Below are 17,991 nucleotides of genomic sequence, written 5' to 3' on the forward strand. Positions count from 1 at the left end.
CCATACAAACAAAAAAATTAGCAAATGGAAAGTACTTCCAGGGTGAAGTCTAGGAATGTGTAGTTTATCTGTAAAGGAGGTCACCTACAGAACAATTGTGGTGACCCATTCTTGAGTACTCCTCATGTGTTTTGAATCCCCACCAGGTCAGATGGAAGGAAGACACTGAAGCAATTCTGAGGCACAATGCCCGATTTTTTACTCATAGTGTTGATCAATGGGCAAATATTATAAAAATGGTCTGTGAACTAAAATGGGAGTCCTTCGAGGGAAGAAGAGGTTCTTTTTGCAAAACCCTATTGAAAAATTTAAGAGAACCGGCATTTGCAACAGACTGCAGAACAATTCTGTCACCAACATACATGTAGTAGAACAACATAAGAAAAAATAGTTTTCATATAGAAGCATTTAGACAGACCATTTTACTCACTACAGTTGCAAGTGGAGAAGGAAAGGGAAACTTAAAAATAATCACATAATTGCGAGGTAAAGCATGTTGGGTACTGCACAATGGTCACAAGAGGTTAAGAAAACTACATCTTTAGAAGAAAGATGTGTAGTACTTTAGTGTTTAGAAGAAACACTAAAGTACTACACAGAAAACATGAAATGGTCTGAAAAATTTAAAATTCCTCAGAGAAAGTCAAGTGTCAATATGATGACACTAGATAAAAGAGCAGTGTTGTATGAATAGTCTTCTTAGTGCTGATCTGTCCAGAAAAACATCTTCTACAAGCTTTCCAAGTGTGAGACACAGAACAAAGCCACTAATTCGTCACCACTTATTTGCCAGCACAACACCAATTTTACCAACATGAGGCAACGAATTTACTGTCTCTCGTGGGACAAATAGACAGCAAAAGATCCGAGGGAAAGGCACACTGTTATCACATGAGTGTACTGGCCTAGATGTGTGACAGATCGAAACTCTGATAATACCCATGTGGGCACCACCACTTGTCATTCAAAATGTCACGCAGCATTAAGGACAGATTTACATACCAAGCTGCGTAGTATGTTTAGAGACGGTGCAGAATGGTTGAGCTTCAATACTTTACAATAGATGTCTCAGATATGACGTGCATTATCGCATGGTGTGTCTGTCAGTGCATGCCCAGGGGTGAAGTCCAAGTTGATGCCACAAGCAGAGGACCAGAGAACTTGAGCTGTTCTATTCATCCCTGTAGTTTATAACCGTAGAAGGTGCATAACCGGTCGCATGGCAACATCAACAGCTTGGGGCGGAAGTAGGTGGCTGAAGAAAGAAACTCACTGTATTAGGAGATAGCTGTAGTGAGCTAGGAACATATGAAAGTGTTACGACTGATGTGTGGAGAAACACCATCACACATTCCCTCCCCCCCCCCCTCCCCCCCCAATCACGAGAGCAGAGAACTGAGGAGGAGTGATGTGGGGACGACGATGGCTGGTACCAGTTACCAGTGGAGGGGTGTGTTTTGTCAGTGATGAGGCCAAGAATGGTGATGAATGATGCTGAGGGTGCTGGTCATATGATGGAGGTGGGTGCCGGAATTCAGGACACCGGACAGGGCAGTTGGCTGCTAGTAGTGACAATTTTCTGTGTGACAGCAAGCACCGGAACGATATCAGCAGCGAGTGTGAGGGACGAGTAAGCTGGCAGCACATGGGGTGGAGGGTACCGGGTCAGTTTGGCCTGAGTCTGTGTTCAGAACTGCTTGTGCAGTGATGAGCAGGTGCTGGACATGGATGCCAGTGTGGGGCAGCGAGAGTGGAGCAGCGCTGCTGGGTGGTTGTGAGAAGAGACTGGTAGCCATGATGCCTGCATTCGACGGACAAAAATCCACATGTAAGATACTGCGAAGTGAATCAGTGGGCCATGAAATAACCTGCTGTGGGAGTGGCGGAATCGTCAGAGGTTGCGTTGGGGTCTAACAACTGTTGGCAGCTGTGGAGGGGAACTTGCTATGATGGGCATAGGCTGCAGGAGCAGTAGAGATGCACGAGCATGACCATCCTGGATATGCCTTTGCTGTTGATGACTGGTGGGCCAGGGGTAGCACCAGCTTAGCTCGGTGGGTAGCCAGTGACGTCCTTGACAGTAGTGTGGTAAGCTGGCATCTCGGGAAGGTACTGTGACGTGGGTGTTTGGAGCAAAGTTGGCGGTGGCGCTGCGCAGAGCGTCATTCCCCAGATGCCAGCAGAAAAAGTTTAACACGCTGAGGAAGTGATGGAGGTCCTTGAAGGTCTCAAGTAATGGAAATTTCAGGAGAGGATGCTCTTTATTGGGCAGGGCATGTGAACTGGTAGCAGTGGAGGTATGGCCCAGGAATACCATCTTGCTAACACCAAAGACATGCTTTTCTATGTTGACAATGATGCTGACATCCTGGGGGATGTTCAAAAAATACTATGGAGTTGTTTGCAGCGTTCCTCACACATCAAGAAGAAAATGAGTATGTCATCTGTGAAGGTGACATACAAAGGCAAGCCACACAAAATGGCACACAAGGAATGCTGCCATGTTTGGCCAGCTTTATCATGGCTATAGGTCATAAAGGCAATTTCATAGAAGTCAAATGGCGTGATGATGGCCGCATTCTAGACACTTTTGGGTGCGACTGGAATCTTGATGAAACCCCTCATGCAGTCAATCGTGCTGAAGGTTGTAGACCAAGCCAGCATGTTGTAACTGCATAGTAATGTCATTGGGTAACAGTTAGGGATGGTACGCGCGGTTAGCTTCCAGTAAACTCCGCATTGCCACCAGGAGCCATGCTGCTTCTTGACAAGCTGACTGTTGGATGCTCATAAGTTCTATGCAGGGCACATTATATTGGCAGCAAGCAGCTTGGTAAACTCGGCATTTGTGATCTTGACCACATCCGATGATAGGGGCCGTGGCTGGCAGAAGATGGGTGGCTGGGGGCATGGTATCAATGTAATGGACAGCTGAATTGCAGACCTCATGTAACATGCTTGATAGGCATTTGAGAGTGGGATATTGTACCAGGAGGTCAGTGCATGGGCTGGATTATGCTACCTGATTTGCATAGAAGAAAACAGCAAAATGAGTGTGCACTACATTGATCTTCTGGTATTGTTATCAATGAAGTGTCAGCCAGCAACACCAGGAAGCATGTGATAGTGCCCAATGAAGTTCACACTGATAATGGGGTCAGTGACATCAATGATGGTGAAGGACTTGGGGAGGTCCTATTTCAGGCTGAGGGTGAGGAAGTTATGATGCATGCCATAGGCGCATACGGTGGAGTTATTTGCTGCCATCAGGAGGATAGCTGAGGCAGTGCAAGAGCCGCAGTGTGAAGATAGACAACAGCTGGTACCGATCAGGAATGCAAGGCAGAGCAAACATCGCGAACGAACATGTGCAGGTTGACTGAGCAGCAGCTGGCAGCTGTTCGAGTTTGGGTGCCAAGAGCAAGGGTTCCTGCATTATCAGCGTCCAGGCCAACCCACAATGGCACTGCGGTGGCCAAAGATGTCATACTCCCAGCTGCTGGACACTGAGCTGTATGCCTGTGGAGAAAGGAGGAGCTGTGACATCATTAGCAGCATGTTGAGTGATGAGGGAGACCACTTGGTGGGGGTGACTGGCAGCATGACAGCCATCTGGTGGCATTGGGTGGGAGTGTGGTTGGCGCACAGCAGCAGAGATTGCAAGCAAGGAGGCCAGCATCTCATGCACTCTTTTGTTGAGGTTGGCGGTGTGAGGGAGAGGTCAGTCTTTTGACACTGCAGCTGTCTGTATTGGTGCCAGATGGTGAACTGCACATGAGTCATACAGAAAATCTTTCGAGTCCACATGTGGCTCCATCAGACTTTAGTAGTGGCACAAGAATTGTGAGCATTACTGGTCCCTGAACTGCTTGAGAGTGTGGAGGACCCTGATGTCCTGTATCTTGGAGAAAGTAAGTTCCATCATGAGGTGGCACTGGTGTCTCATAGTGACTGGTGACTGGGGGTGATGAGATGATGTCACAGAGCTACATCGTGTATGTCGGCAGTGACGTGAACTTGGGTCACTTTGTAAGTTATGATGTAGCCAGTGAAGATAGCATCCGCTGCAGAAAGCCACAGCTGCAGGTCCCAGGGACTGAAGGGCAGCAGGTGAGCCACAGCTGCAGGTCCCAGGGACTGAAGGGCAGCAGGTGAGCCACAGCATGGCCAGACCTATTGGAAAAATGTGAGGTGGGCTTGGGCACTGAGGCCAGGGGGACAACGGCAGCACTTATTCAAGAGCTGGTGTGGGTGTTGCCATGGAGTCCAGCACTGGGGCTGGGCGGCTGGTTGTTCATCACTTCAAGTCACCTGCATAGATCGGTGTTGCAGGCCTGCGAGGTGTGCAGTCAGGTCGTCGATGATGTTGGAGGTGCTGGAGATGTCAGAGGTTATTGGTGGGTCACCAGTGTACAAATGTTTCCCCTTTCTAACTTAATAAAACAATCACAAAATTGCAGGATGAGGCATGTTGGGTAATGCGCAATGCTTCACGTTCACACTACATTAAGAAAATGACATGTTTATTCCAAAAACTAAAGTACTGCAGAGGAAACGAGAAACGGTCTCAAAATTTAACGGATCTCTGAGTTAGTTACTTGCCAATATGATGACACTAGATAAAAGGGTGATGCAGTACGAATACTATCCTTAGTGCTGACTCAACCAGGAAAATATTCTCTGAATGCCTACAATGAGTATGGGACACACAGTAAAGTCACTAATTTCTCGCTGAGTATTCACCTGCAAAACACCGATTTTACTGACACGAGGTATGGGACTGATCACCTGTCGTGGGAGAAATGGCCATGGCAAGACCTGAAGGAAAGTTATCAAGTGAGAGTACCGGCCATGACAGTAAGAGTTCAAAACTTGGACAGTACCAATACGGGCACTAACACCTGCCGTTTGGAATGTCTTGTGGTTTGATACACCCATTTACATACTGAGCTGAGTAGCAGGTGTAGAGAAGGCCCAGAGTGGGTGAGTCTCAATAGTTTATGACGGCATCTCAAGAGACAAAATGCTTTGCCACATGGCACATGCGTGGGAGTGAAATCCGATGCTGACACTACAAGCAGAAGACCAAGACCGAGGGCAAGGCTAGGCCAGCCGAAGCCTCACTACAAAAGGAGCTATTCTATTCATCCCAATAAGTAGCAACCATAGTAAGCAGGTATCTGGTTGTATGTCAGAATCGATGGCTTGGGGCAGATAGAGACGTGAGATGGTTGTAGCGAACTAGAAATGCCCAGAACTGCTAACACTGATGTGCAGCAAAGGGCCGCCACAATAGTAAGGTTGTGGTAATAATGTGTAAATCAAAAAAGACAGCAATGAGGCACTGGCAGTGTCTGCACAAATTGATAAACTCACACAAGTGACTCTTAAGATAGGATTGCATAGTTGGTGGAATGTGCATCAAATTGACAACCTTCTGTGTAAAGTCCACACTTTTGTAAGATTTTGAGGGAATGGAGGTCAGATGCAGATGCAAGTATCAAATATGAGTTAGTCAAAATGATAAGAAACAATGCAGACATCAAAGTTAGTACCCATAATCACTATTCTGCAATTACACAAAATTGTCAACAAGGAGAATGTCCTACATATCAAATCGAGGTCTACTCCCAGCCATAAATGACTGGGCACCTGAGGTGAGGAATCTGAAAGAGCAAAGTTAAAGACAGAGCACAGAAGAAGGAAGTACTTGACTGGCCTGAGAGGAGGGGGGAGGGGGGGGGGGGAGGAGGAGGAGGAGGAGGAGGAGGAGGAGTAAGTACTGAAAAGTACTAAACTGAGATTGCCAGAAAACTTACTAACCGCTTTTGCAAAACAGATATCACAATACGAATGTACTCGGCATAACTCTTTGCACTTTTACTAATTACTCTATAAGTATCATATAGCTAAGAAGGGTTAAAGTGCTTGTCTTTCCTGTGTACATTCAAGGTTTGTCAACACAACATTTGGCAAAATTCATGAGGCACCTACCATTCACAGCAGCAAGTAATTTAACACCAGATGTCATTAGCAAATGGACAAACTAATTCCTATGAATTAAATCACATTAATCTGCAGAGGGAGCACTAGTTAAGGTGCCAGTCAGTATAGCAAATATACCTTTATAATTCAACTCAGATGTTCTTTTTGCCTAAATGAATCATCACAGTGAAACTACAACAAATTATATTAGGAACAAATGTATCAATGGTGAAGTACTTGCTTAACAAAATTTAGGTAACTATGTTGTCTTAATTTACAGGCAAGGTTTTCATCACTGCTTTATTAACACAATTCTAAACTTTAATTCTTATTCTATTTACAAAATTTGGAGTGAAACTTGTTTCACAAACAATAATATTATATATCTATAGAAAATTGACTATAATTGTTCTGAAATCACAACTTTGGAATGAGGTGCCACTGTCAAAAACTACAGATCAACCTGTCAACACAATGTTTTGAGTTAGCGACGTCATGGCATGTTGATTATTAGCACTCACGGTGGAGGTAACTGACCTGCCCAATTTGGAGTTGGTTGCTCCACATATCATGGTCTGGCTTGTGGCGATGAACCTGGCACTAGACAAGCAATCAACATGGCACATGGAACTGGACAAGGCACATGAAGACACCAATGACAACAGAAGCCTGGCACTCCTTACTGTACTCGTAAACAGCATCTCTCATGTCTTGCATCAGCAGTATGAAAATTGAAGTTATTAGTCTTAAATGCACCATTGAAGACACTGATGAAGACACAGTTACTTCTGCAAGCAGCAGCACTACCAATGACATGAAGACACTGAGCAAGACTGCCACCAGAACAATTGTACCTGAAGGAAAAAATAAAATGATGCTGAAGATGGATTTTTACAACATTCTTGCTGCCATAGAGCAAGCGAAGCACTGATGACAGTGAAAGCTCCACCATTGTTACACCAAACGAAAACAGCAGGGAACTAATGCCAAAAGAACCAGCATCAACCTCCAGTGAGCCACCAGTGTTGCTGATTGTTAGCTTTGACATACTCCGATGACTATATGGAGTTCCAGAATATGGTAAAAGAAGTTGTTTCTTTGTTAATCATCAGAATTGTTGTTGCCTTGAAGATGTGTGGGAAATGTTCCTGATTACAGTGCTGTGAAGAAACTTGTGGTTAGCAAATGTTACCCTACTATTCACATAACATCATGCCTCAGACGCTACTGAGGATTACCTGTCAACATCAGACTCACTGATGTCTAAGAATATTTGGAATCTGAAGCCTGTGACAACAGAACCACGTAGCTTTTGAATCACCACAGACACGTAGATGGAAACCTCTGGCGAATGCAATTCTCATCGACAACATCTTCAACAGGAAGATACATCAGCTTAGATATGTTGGCAACGTCTAGACTGCTGTGGGAGAAATCAGAGAGAGAGAGAGAGAGAGAGAGAGAGAGAGAGAGAGAGAGGCTTGCCAGTGCTTTCAATGTTCACGTTTCAACCACATTGCCAAGTACTACAGCATGGCCATAAAAGGCACCATGAGAGTAATGGGCCACAACACCGGGGAGTGTCTGATGAAGAAAAACCCAGTTGTTGCTTGTGCCAACTGTGGCAAAAAGTATGTTGCCAGAAGGAAAACCCAGTTGTCGCTTGTGCCAACTGTGGCAAAAAGTATGTTGCCAGCTATCATCAATGTTTAGCATTCAAGTGCGCTGTCTCCAAGCAGTGATGACAACATGTGATTCAATCTACGACAGCAGCCACATCCGATACCCAACTGGAGCAGCAACCCAGAAGGCCTGGAAGGATCACCAGGAAAGACCAGAGAAGAATGAGTTAAGCCAAACCATGCCCTCACAGCAATGATAGCTGAGATCACCAAGAGCCTGAATGACATCTCCAGAGCCCTGACCATTGTCTCCGAGGTGATGGCCAGTCTCCCAAAGAAAATCAGTGCTGCAGTGAAGTTTACCTTCCAGATGGCCTTGATGCAACCCAACACTGTTAAACATGGCTGCTAGACCCCATGCACTTATCTGCAGATGGAGCTGCAATGATATCCATGCACAAGATGCAAAATTCTTAGATCAAAATGTGTCTGGTGTATGAGAATCACCTGAAATCTGAGGTAAAGGTTAATGTGTCTAATTTCAGTATCTGCAGGAACGACCAGCCAACAGCAGGTGAGCAGGTGGAGGGATTACCATTTATGTACAGAACAGACTCTGCTATCATATAATATAGTTCCACACACTGGAAACGATGGGAGCAACAGGAGTTGTGGTGGAAACAGTGTGTCAATTTCACTGCAATATACGATTCACTACGTAGAGCTCTTCAACCTGACAACATTGAAGCACTACTGACTACTTGCTCTCTGTGACAAGCTATTCATCACAAGAGACTTCAATGCCAAAAGTGCTGCTCGGAACTCCCAATTTACCAGTAACATTGGAAGACAATTTCAAAGGGATGCAGATGAAGGAAGGAATATTCAGGTTTAACATCCCATCCTCTGTAGATCAAGCCCCCATCATTACTGTAGGCCTCTTTGACTCGAACATGTATCCTGAAAGTGGCTAGCCAGTTATTCTTGATACCAATCAAGGGCATCTTGTAGACAGAGCCACAATGCGGAACGTGTTGCCCTCCGACAATTTGGACAGTTCTGTACCAACACAACAGCATATAGACTTCAGAGGAGTCAACTGGGATGCATACTGTGCTGAAATCAGTGCAGCACTGGAGACCACCCCCCCCCCCCCCCCCTCTCTAGCCCTTTTTAAAGACATTCACGTTGTAATCCAACAATTCACAGACACCAAAGCGGCTGCTCCTCAACAACATTGCCCTATGCGAGAACATTGCCATAGTACATCTTGGACCTCATCACACACAGGAATAGAATTCACAGGGAGTGACAGCTCACCAGAGTCCCTGTGACTAAATGAGAAGGAGTTCAAGGCATTAGCAGATGTTCACTGGAATAAAGAATGGTCACAGAGTCTCTGCACTGTGGTTAGATGACAAAATCATCTGAGAGGCCACCAACAAGCTCCTGCGATACAACAAGCTACTACCACTTCAAACTGGACTGGAAGTGATATGACATATCTGTTGCTTCAAGAGTCACAAGACAGCAAGGATGGCCAAGTGATGAATCACATGATGAAGTTGCCGCCAGAAGCAACCAACATGACTGCTGACATCTGCAACCAGATCCTCACCGGCAGCTATTATCATACTGCATGGAATCATGTAGAGGCAGTAGCCACCCTCAAGGCAGAGGCGGATCTGCTATTACCAACAGACCCATCCTTCCAACACTTCTGGTGATCCTCAAGCAGCTATACTGTGTGCATCAACTGCATCACATTCAACTAGAACATCTGCTGAAGGACGCCCAATTTGGATTTCAAATGGGCCACATGACAGCTCATTTGCATGACAGCTCATGCAATAAACGACGGATACCTTGGAATACCGTGAATACCCAGGCACACTGTTCCTCCCAGGCATTTCACTCTGTGTGGCATGATGGGCTCCCGTTTAAGCTACTTGATCTGAGAGTCCCAGTACCTCATGTCTCACTCTTCAAATTATATATGGCTGGCAGGACCTACAATGTGAACTCCAATAAGGAGGTATCTAACAAAAGATACATCCCCACAGGAGTAGAGTAAAGATCTGTCCTTGAGCCAATATTTTATATGCTCTTATGGCCAATGTTTCAATGAGGGGCTGTGGGTTGCCCTTTTTTTTTTTTTTTTTTTTTTAAGGGCGCACAACTACAATGGTCATTAGCGCCCAGACTAAGTTATGAATGCACTGTGAGGCACAAAGTTAAAACAGCAACTAAAAGGGACAACACTATAAAAGGCATATTAACAGGCAAGGGATTAAAAGAAAACAGCATAATCAAATGTCCGTAGACAGGTTTGTCAAGTGGATAAAATGAAGAACGTGAGCAGCTGCTCCTGGGTCATCCGCTAAAATAGCATCCAGAGTACATGGCAGGCCAAGATAAACTGTATTAAAATTCGGACAGGACGTTAAAATGGCGTACCGTCAGCAATTGCCCACATGGGCAGAACGGCGCTGGTGCGGCCATCAGCAGATGGCGATGGCTGAACCGGCAGTGTCCAATTCGTAACCGGGCCAAAACAACCTCCTCCCGCCGAGAAGGGCGTGAAGAGGTCGTCCAAGCCGTGGGAAGAGGTTTCAAGGCCCGAAGCTTGTTGTCTGTAAGTGTAGCCCAATCAGCATGCCACAGCGATAAAATGCGCTGACAAATGACCCTGCTAAAATCAGATGAAGGCACACAACAAGAAGCTGTCCGAGGCTGGAGGACCGCAGCCTTGGCCGCAGCATCTGCAGCTTCGGTCCCAGGGATATCGACATGGACAGGAACCCACATAAAGGTAACCGGAGAACCGTCGTCTGCCAGATGCTGAAGAGAGCGTTGGATCCAGTGCACGAAAGGGTGAACCGGATACAGATCACTGAGGCTCTGGATGGTGCTCAGGGAATTAGAGCAGATGACATAAGCAGAATGTCGGTGGCGGGGATGTAAAGAACAGCCTGGTAGAGGGCAAATAGCTCAGCTGTGAAGACCGAACAATGGCCATGGAGCCCGTATTTGAAACTGTGTGCCCCGACAATAAAAGAACACCTGACAGCGCCATTGGCCTTAGAGCCATGTGTATAAATGAAGATCATATTAATGAACTTCGAATGAAGTTCAACAAACCAGGAGCAGTATACCGAAGCTGGGGTAACCTCCTTTGGAAGTGAGCTGAGGTCAAGGTGAACGCGAACCTGAACCTGGAGTCAAGGTGGCGTGTGGCTCTCGCCCACTCGAAAGGTTGCAGGGAGTGAAAAATCAAGGTGCTGAAGGAGGCAACAAAAGCGAACTCCAGGGGGTAACAGGGCAGATACATACAACCCGTATTGACGGTTGAGACAGTCGTCAAAAAAGGAACAATAAGACGGGTGGTCGGGCAGTGACAATAACCAACAGGCATACCAACAAAGCAGTATATCACACCGGTAGGTTAGTGGCAATTCACCAGCTTCAGCATGTAGACTCTCGACGGGACTAGTATAGAACAATCCGATTGCAAGACGTAACCCCCGATGTTGCATAGAGTTGAGGCGGCGTAAGATGGACGGCTGTGCAGAGGAGTATACGAAGCTCCCATAATCCAGCTTTGAGCAGGCGATCGACCAATATAGGCGAAGTAGGACGGTTCGATCCGCTCCCCATGACGTACTGCTGAGAACACGGAGGACATTTAGGGAACGGGTACAATGGGCAGCCAAATATGACACATGTGGAGACCAGCTAAGTTTCCTGTCAAGTGTAAGACCTAAAAATTTTGTTGTCTCCACAAATGGGAGAGCAACAGGACCGAGACTTAAGGACGGTGGGAGAAACTCTTTGTTGCGCTAGAAGTTAATACAGACCATCTTCTCGGCAGAAAAACTGAAGCCATTGGTGACACTCCAGGAGTAAAGACGGTCAAGACAACGCTGAAGACAGTGCTCCAGGAAACATGTACGCTGCACGCTGCAATAGATGGTAAAATCGTCCATGAAAAGGGAGCCTGATACATCAGCTGGGAGGCAATCCATTACTGGATTGATCGCTATGGTGAAGAGAGAGACTCTCAAAACTGAGCCCTGTGGCACCCCATTCTCTTGGCGAAAGGCGTCTGACAGGACAGAACCCACACGTACCCTGAACTGTCAATCCATTAAAAAGACACGAATAAAAAGAGGGAGGCAACCGCGAAAGCCCCATGTACACATGGTGCGGAGAATGCCTGCCCTCCAACAGGTGTCATAAGCCTTCTCCAAATCAAAGAACACAGACACAGTTGGGCGCTTCCGCAAAAAGTTATTCATAATGAAGGTCGACAAGGTAACCAGATGGTCAACAGCAGAGCGGCACCTACGAAATCCACATTGTACATTGGTAAGTAGGCGTCGAGATTCGAGCAGCCAAACCAAACGAGAGTTAACCATTCGTTCCATCACCTTACAGACACAGCTGGTAAGGGAGATGGATCGATAACTGGAAGGCTTAGGAACTGGGACAACAATAGATTTGTGCCAGTATGTGGGAACATGACCCTCAATCCAGATGCAATTATAAGTACGAAGAAGAAAACATTTACCCGCAGGAGAAAGGTTCTTCAGCATCTGAATATGAATAGAATCAGGCCCCGGAGAGGAGGACTGTGACCGGGCAAGTGCATTTTCGAGTTCCCGCATGGTGAATGGAGCATTATAACTTTCACGATTCTAGGAGCGGAAGTTAGGTGGCCTTGCCTCCTCTGCCTGTTTTCGGGGGAGGAAGGCAGGGTGGTAATAAGCGGAGCTCGAAATCTCTGCGAAAAAGCGGCCGAAGGCATTGGAGACATCCTCAGGAACCACAAGGACATCATTCGCGACCATCAAGCCAGAAACTGGTGAGTGTCCCTTAGTGCCAGATAGCTGGCGCAGGCTACCCCAGACAACAGAAGAAGGAGTAAAACTGTTGAAGGAGGTTGTGAAAGCAGCCCAGCTGGCTTTCTTGCTTTCTTTAATAACACGACGACACTGCGCACGTAATCGTTTATAATTGATACAATTCGCCATCGTAGGGTGGTGTTTAAAGGTGTGTAAAGCACGTCGACGAGCACATAAAGCGTCTCTACATGCTGCGGTCCACCAGGGGACCGGTAAGCAACGTGGAGAAGAAGTAGTGTGAGGGATGAAATATTCAGCAGCAGTGAGAATGACTTCTTTGAGGTGTGCGACCTGACTATCACAGCTTGCGAAGGTTTGATCCTGAAAGGTCGCCCTGGAAGAGAAGAGCCCCCAGTCTGCTTTGGAGATGTTCCAACTAGTTGAGCATGGAGAGGGGGTATGATGCAGGAGATGGATAACACAAGGGACGTGGTCGCTCGAATACGTATCAGAAAGAGCGTACCACTCAAACCGGCGTGCAAGTTGGGTAGTACATATAGAGAGGTCTAAATGGGAATAGGTGTGAGTTGTGTCTGAAAGAAAAGTAGGGGCACCAGTATTGAGGCAGACAAGCTTGAGATGGTTGAAAAGGTCTGCTAGCACGGGGCCTCTCGGGCAGGATGCTGGAGAGCCCCAAAGGGGATGGTGGGCATTGAAGTCTCCAGTCAACAAAAATGGTGCAGGTAGCAGAGCAATAATTTGCATCATGTCTGCCCTGGTAATGGCAGATGACGATGGAGTGTAAACGGTACAAATGAAAAATGTAAAAGTGGGAAGAGTAATTCAGACGGCAACTGCCTGCAGGTCGGTGTGCAATGTGCTGGGATCGTAGTAAATATCATCCCGGACCAGCAACATAATCCCTCCATGAGCCGGAATACCTGCCACAGGGGATAGGTCAAAACGCACAGAGGCATAGTATGCCAAGTCAATTTGATCGCATGGGCGTAGCTTCTTTTCCTGGAGAGCTACGACGAGCGGACAGTGCAAGCATAGCAGCAACTTTAAGTCCTCTTGGTTGGAGCGAATGCCGTGAATATTACAATGAAGAAGTGCCATTGTGAGAAGAAAAAGTAACAGGAGAAGCAAGAAGGGGTCACCTCGAAGGCCGCTGAGGGCCTGGCTTCGAGCGAGCACTGCCGCCACTATCAATTCAATGGGCAGAGAGTCATCGTCCATTTGTTCAATAGGTTCGTCGGCCATCGTGTTAAGATGGCCGGGAGGGGGAGCTTCCTCCGCCAGTGAATGGCCAGATGTTCGGCTACCAGCGGTGCGGCCAGGCGAAACGGGTGACAGAATCGGGCGGCAACCGCTGGGTGGTGCAGGAGAAGAAACGCGCCGTGGAGGAGAAGGAGAACTTTGCTTCCTATGAGCCTTCTTGGAAGGTCATTTAGTTGAAGTACTGGTCAATGGCTGGGAGTACGAGGTACATAGGAAGTCTTCACGAGACGGTTCCTTCTTGAAGGCCCATGCATCTGACTTCGGGGTCTGTCTTGGCAGAAGCTGATGAAGGTGCTTGTGTCTTAGGGGTGACGGGAGGAAGAGGAGGCGCAGACGGGGCGGCCTTAGCACTGGCCGAACGGACGACCATAGTGCTAAAGGTCAGATTGCATGTCTACGTCGACACCTCCCTGGTAGTCCAAGGAGAGGCGAGGACAGTATTGTATTTCCACGCTGGGAGCAGCTTGGGCTTACTACTAGCAAATAGCTTGCGAGCAGCCGAGGTGGACACTTTCTCTTTGGCCCGAATTTCCTGTATACAGCGTTCATCCTTGTAGATGGGACAGTCACGGGAGGACGCTGCATGGTCACCCTGACAGTTCACGCAACGAGGAGACGGAGGTGGACAGTCACCCTCATGGGCATCCCTGCCACAAGTGACGCATTTAGCCATATGAGAACAAGACTGGCGGGTGTGATTAAAACGCTGACACTGGTAGCAGTGCTTAGGTGTTGGGACATAGGGGCGAACAGAAATCACCTCATAGCCCACTTTGATGTGCGACAGCAGATGAACACTATCAAAGGTCAAGAAAAGTGTCCGGGTCGGTACAAGGTCATTGTTGACCTTTTTCATGACCCTATGGACAGCCGTTACACCCTACTCAGCGAGGAAAGATTGAATCTCCCTGTCAGTCAATCCGTCGAGTGATCTAGTATATACCACACCACGCGACGAATTCAAAGTGCGGTGAGCCTCCACCCGGACAGGGAACGTGTACAGCAGTGTGGCCCGAAGCAGCTTTTGTGCCTGAAAGGTGCTCTCAGTTTCTAACAACAAGGTACCGTTACGCATCCTGGTACAAGACTTGACAGATCTGGCTATGGCATATACGCCCTTCTGAATAACGAAAGGGTTGACAGATGAGAAATCATTTCCGTCTTCAGATCTAGAAACTACGAGGAACTTTGGGGCAGGCGGTAGTACTTTTGTCACTGGTGGCTGGTCAAGTTTCCGTTTTTGGGCAGAATTCGAGAGAGAAGAAGAAGAGAAATCCATTGCGGACGAATCCGCCATGATTGCCAGCGTCTCCGATGGCATGCTCCTTCCTTGTGGGGATCCTCTCAGAGGGCGCTCCCGCCTTAGGTGAATGTTTACACCTCAGGTCACACCTCCCGAGAAAAGGACGGAGGGACCAATCGGCATGGTCGGAAGGTGTCAGTTCAGGCAATCACCCCTCCCTGGGCCTGGCCTTTACCAGGGGGTACGTGTGTGCCTCACTTCTCTACCCAGGGCAGGGAATTACCTGTTACACCATCACCAGCTACGCGTGCGAACGCGTGGGTCAGCCTTCAGGCATGCACAGGGAAGAAAGAAGAAGAGGAAAAAAAAGGGAGAGAGGGAGAGAAAGGACAGACTGTCTCAAACACCAAGGCGGAGACCAGAGGGTGGACAAGAAGGCAAGGAGAAGAGGCAAGGAGGAGGAGGCAAGGTGGAGGAGGCAAGGAGGAGGAGGCAAGGAGGAGGAGGCAAGGTAAAAAGTAAGGAAGACAGTGAGAGCGAGAAGGACAAAGAAAGGAACTGAACAAACCACCCCCTTGAGGGGGGAGGGACTCCTTTTAGTCGCCTCTTACGACAGGCAGGAATACCTCGGGCCTATTCTAACCCCCAGACCCGCAGGGGTGATGAGGGGCTGTGTCCATATAGCACTCTATGTTGATGATATGGCCTCATTCACAAGAAGTATCAATGCTCAGGCTGTTCGATGTAGACTCCAAACTGCTCTTGATGACCTAGAATACCGGTGAAATAAGTGGAGACTTCAGTACACTGCTAAGAGTCAGGCCATAGTTTTTGCCACAGTAAAATTCCAGTTAACCTGTCACAGCTAAGAATCAATGGTGGATATATCACGGGGTCAGTGACAGCAAAATACCTCAGTGTTACATTGAACCGTGGACTAGAATTATGCCAGCACAACAAGAATATCTGTGGGAAGGCCATCTGCCAACTGTGGACTTTTATTTCCACTACTTCATCCAGGCTTCACAAAGTCGCTACAAATAGGATGTGTTCTACGTATGACACTAGTCAGATCATTGCTTGACTAAGCATCAGTAGTTTGGGGAAATGTGGGTGACTCCCATGCCAAGAAGATGTGAGTCTAATAATGGGCCCTAAGGCTCACTTCCCATCTCCCATGGAACTTGCCCCTCAAAACACCTAGCACAAGTTACCAGGGTCCCAACACTTCACCAGAGATATTATCAGACTGCGTGCCAATTGTACAGAAAAGCAACACTTTCAGAGAACTGCCTCATCAGGGTGTCAGGTGAAAAAATCCACCTCAACCACATGACCAGATGTAATTTGCACAAGATTAGTTAGTATTATCCTAAATACAGAATACAAAGCAATAAAATTATCACAACACTCACTACAAACTAATGATATCTGGAGGGCAAATTCAAAAATGTGATGCTGAACGCAGATGCTCCACCAGACGAGATCCTGTGAGGCAAAGGATACTTTAACACAGCCTTTATTTTACATTCACGTTTATTACCTTTGCCAACTTGCAACTAACGGTCACTTGTCAATGTCAATGTAACATAAACCACGGGCTACGTTATAGATAAGTTCGTCGCAATATACGGCCAGAAGGGGGGATGTGTTTCAATCACAAACTACTTATGAGGACTTAAGAAATTATAATAATTAAAAAAATGAGCATACAGAAACTGAATGGCCAATGAAAAGCTGGTATAATAGGGAAGCGAGAAATTTTACAAACGAAGGGTAAGCCAAGGATATAGCAGACCACTGAGAACTAGACTCTGCTGGTAGATTACCTATGACAATGTGGACCTGATGCTATGATCTGCCTCTACCATAAGTAAATCTTCTAATCGCATTTGCGTCCCAACGTAATGGACGATATAAGGGCCTGTCACTAAAAATTGCGGCCAATTTAATCAACTAATTCATTATCATACTGCAGGCACAAGTATAGCAACATATTATATGGGGAGTTTTTTCGTATTACCTCCGTGCTTCCCTCCATATCCTTTCTGCAACATCTTGAGCTGATCCCGTCTGGCTTCCATACAATATAGTGAGTTTCCTCTTGCTCATTATTTCACTATTCCACTATTTACATGCGACGCATGAGCAACTCGTATATACAGCAGCCTAAATTTGTTCTTGTTACTAATCACAGTTTTTTTTTAGAAGGCATACACCACTACTTCCAGTTTCTTTTTCACGTACTGTGCTATTGTACCATGTTGTTAATTTTAATTACACTTTTCCCATCTCCCTCCAATGATATCCATCCTAACGAGTAACGACACATAAACATATAGTAGCATCTTTGATTTGCAGCCAGAGATTTCTATACGACGAAATAACTGTTTGCAGCTGACAGGAACTTCTTTATATCGTGAAGTGTTGGTGTCACTGCGTTGTGGGTAGTATTTATTGTGGAAACGTGAGACAGCAACATAAAAATGACGCATACGAACTTTGAGGTTTGTATTCAAGATTTTAGCGCACATGATTAAATAGAGCTATCAGTCAGATATGCATTTTGTTAATAATCCAGTATCTGGAGAGGCATAGTGCTGAGTAATCGTTACTGTTAAACCAACGCAGTGTGCAACATTGAAAGGTTCTTAAAGTTAGATTATTGCAAATGTTATTGACATTCTTTATTTACATGGTGAAAAACCTCAAATAAGTACTCAGGGGTAATTCATGTAATTTCAGTATACGATGACAAGTACAGTAGATTTGCTTATTCGGAGTACCGAAACATAGATGTTTCCTCGTAATCCGTGAAGCATTAGCTCTCATATTATGTAATTTCGATAGAAAAGATTATGCTGTAGATAACCATACATTCCAAGGGAAGTTATTGAACTACCGTGTAACTCGTACCTTGGCTACAACCACGAAAATTGGAGAAATTTCATTTTCCTGTAAGCTAGCATTTGACTTGACCGAACGATTGACATATTGCAGTAAGAATACAAAATGC

At 46.4% G+C, this 17,991-nt stretch overlaps 2 protein-coding genes across 4 annotated transcripts in view; one reads left to right on the forward strand and one right to left on the reverse strand.

The window, feature by feature from the left end:
* The window catches only part of LOC124789836 (NADPH-dependent diflavin oxidoreductase 1), a 78,163-nt gene extending 60,858 nt beyond the window's left edge, over positions 1-17,305 (reverse strand). For 2 of the 3 annotated variants that reach the window (XM_047257330.1, XM_047257329.1), the window contains exon 1: positions 16,999-17,305. In XM_047257330.1, the coding sequence (XP_047113286.1) occupies positions 16,999-17,087 (89 nt within the window). In that variant the 5' untranslated portion in view covers positions 17,088-17,305. The remainder of the gene's footprint in view (positions 1-16,998) is intronic. The other variant, XM_047257331.1, reaches the window with a different exon arrangement.
* Positions 17,306-17,334: 29 nt separating this feature from the next.
* The window catches only part of LOC124789837 (26S proteasome regulatory subunit 8), a 32,662-nt gene continuing 32,005 nt past the window's right edge, over positions 17,335-17,991 (forward strand). Inside the window, exon 1 of the mRNA XM_047257333.1 lies at positions 17,335-17,482. Coding sequence (XP_047113289.1) covers positions 17,462-17,482 — 21 coding nt within the window. The 5' untranslated portion in view covers positions 17,335-17,461. The remainder of the gene's footprint in view (positions 17,483-17,991) is intronic.

Source organism: Schistocerca piceifrons, chromosome 3 (genome assembly GCF_021461385.2).
Source record: "Schistocerca piceifrons isolate TAMUIC-IGC-003096 chromosome 3, iqSchPice1.1, whole genome shotgun sequence".
NCBI lineage: Eukaryota > Metazoa > Arthropoda > Insecta > Orthoptera > Acrididae > Schistocerca > Schistocerca piceifrons.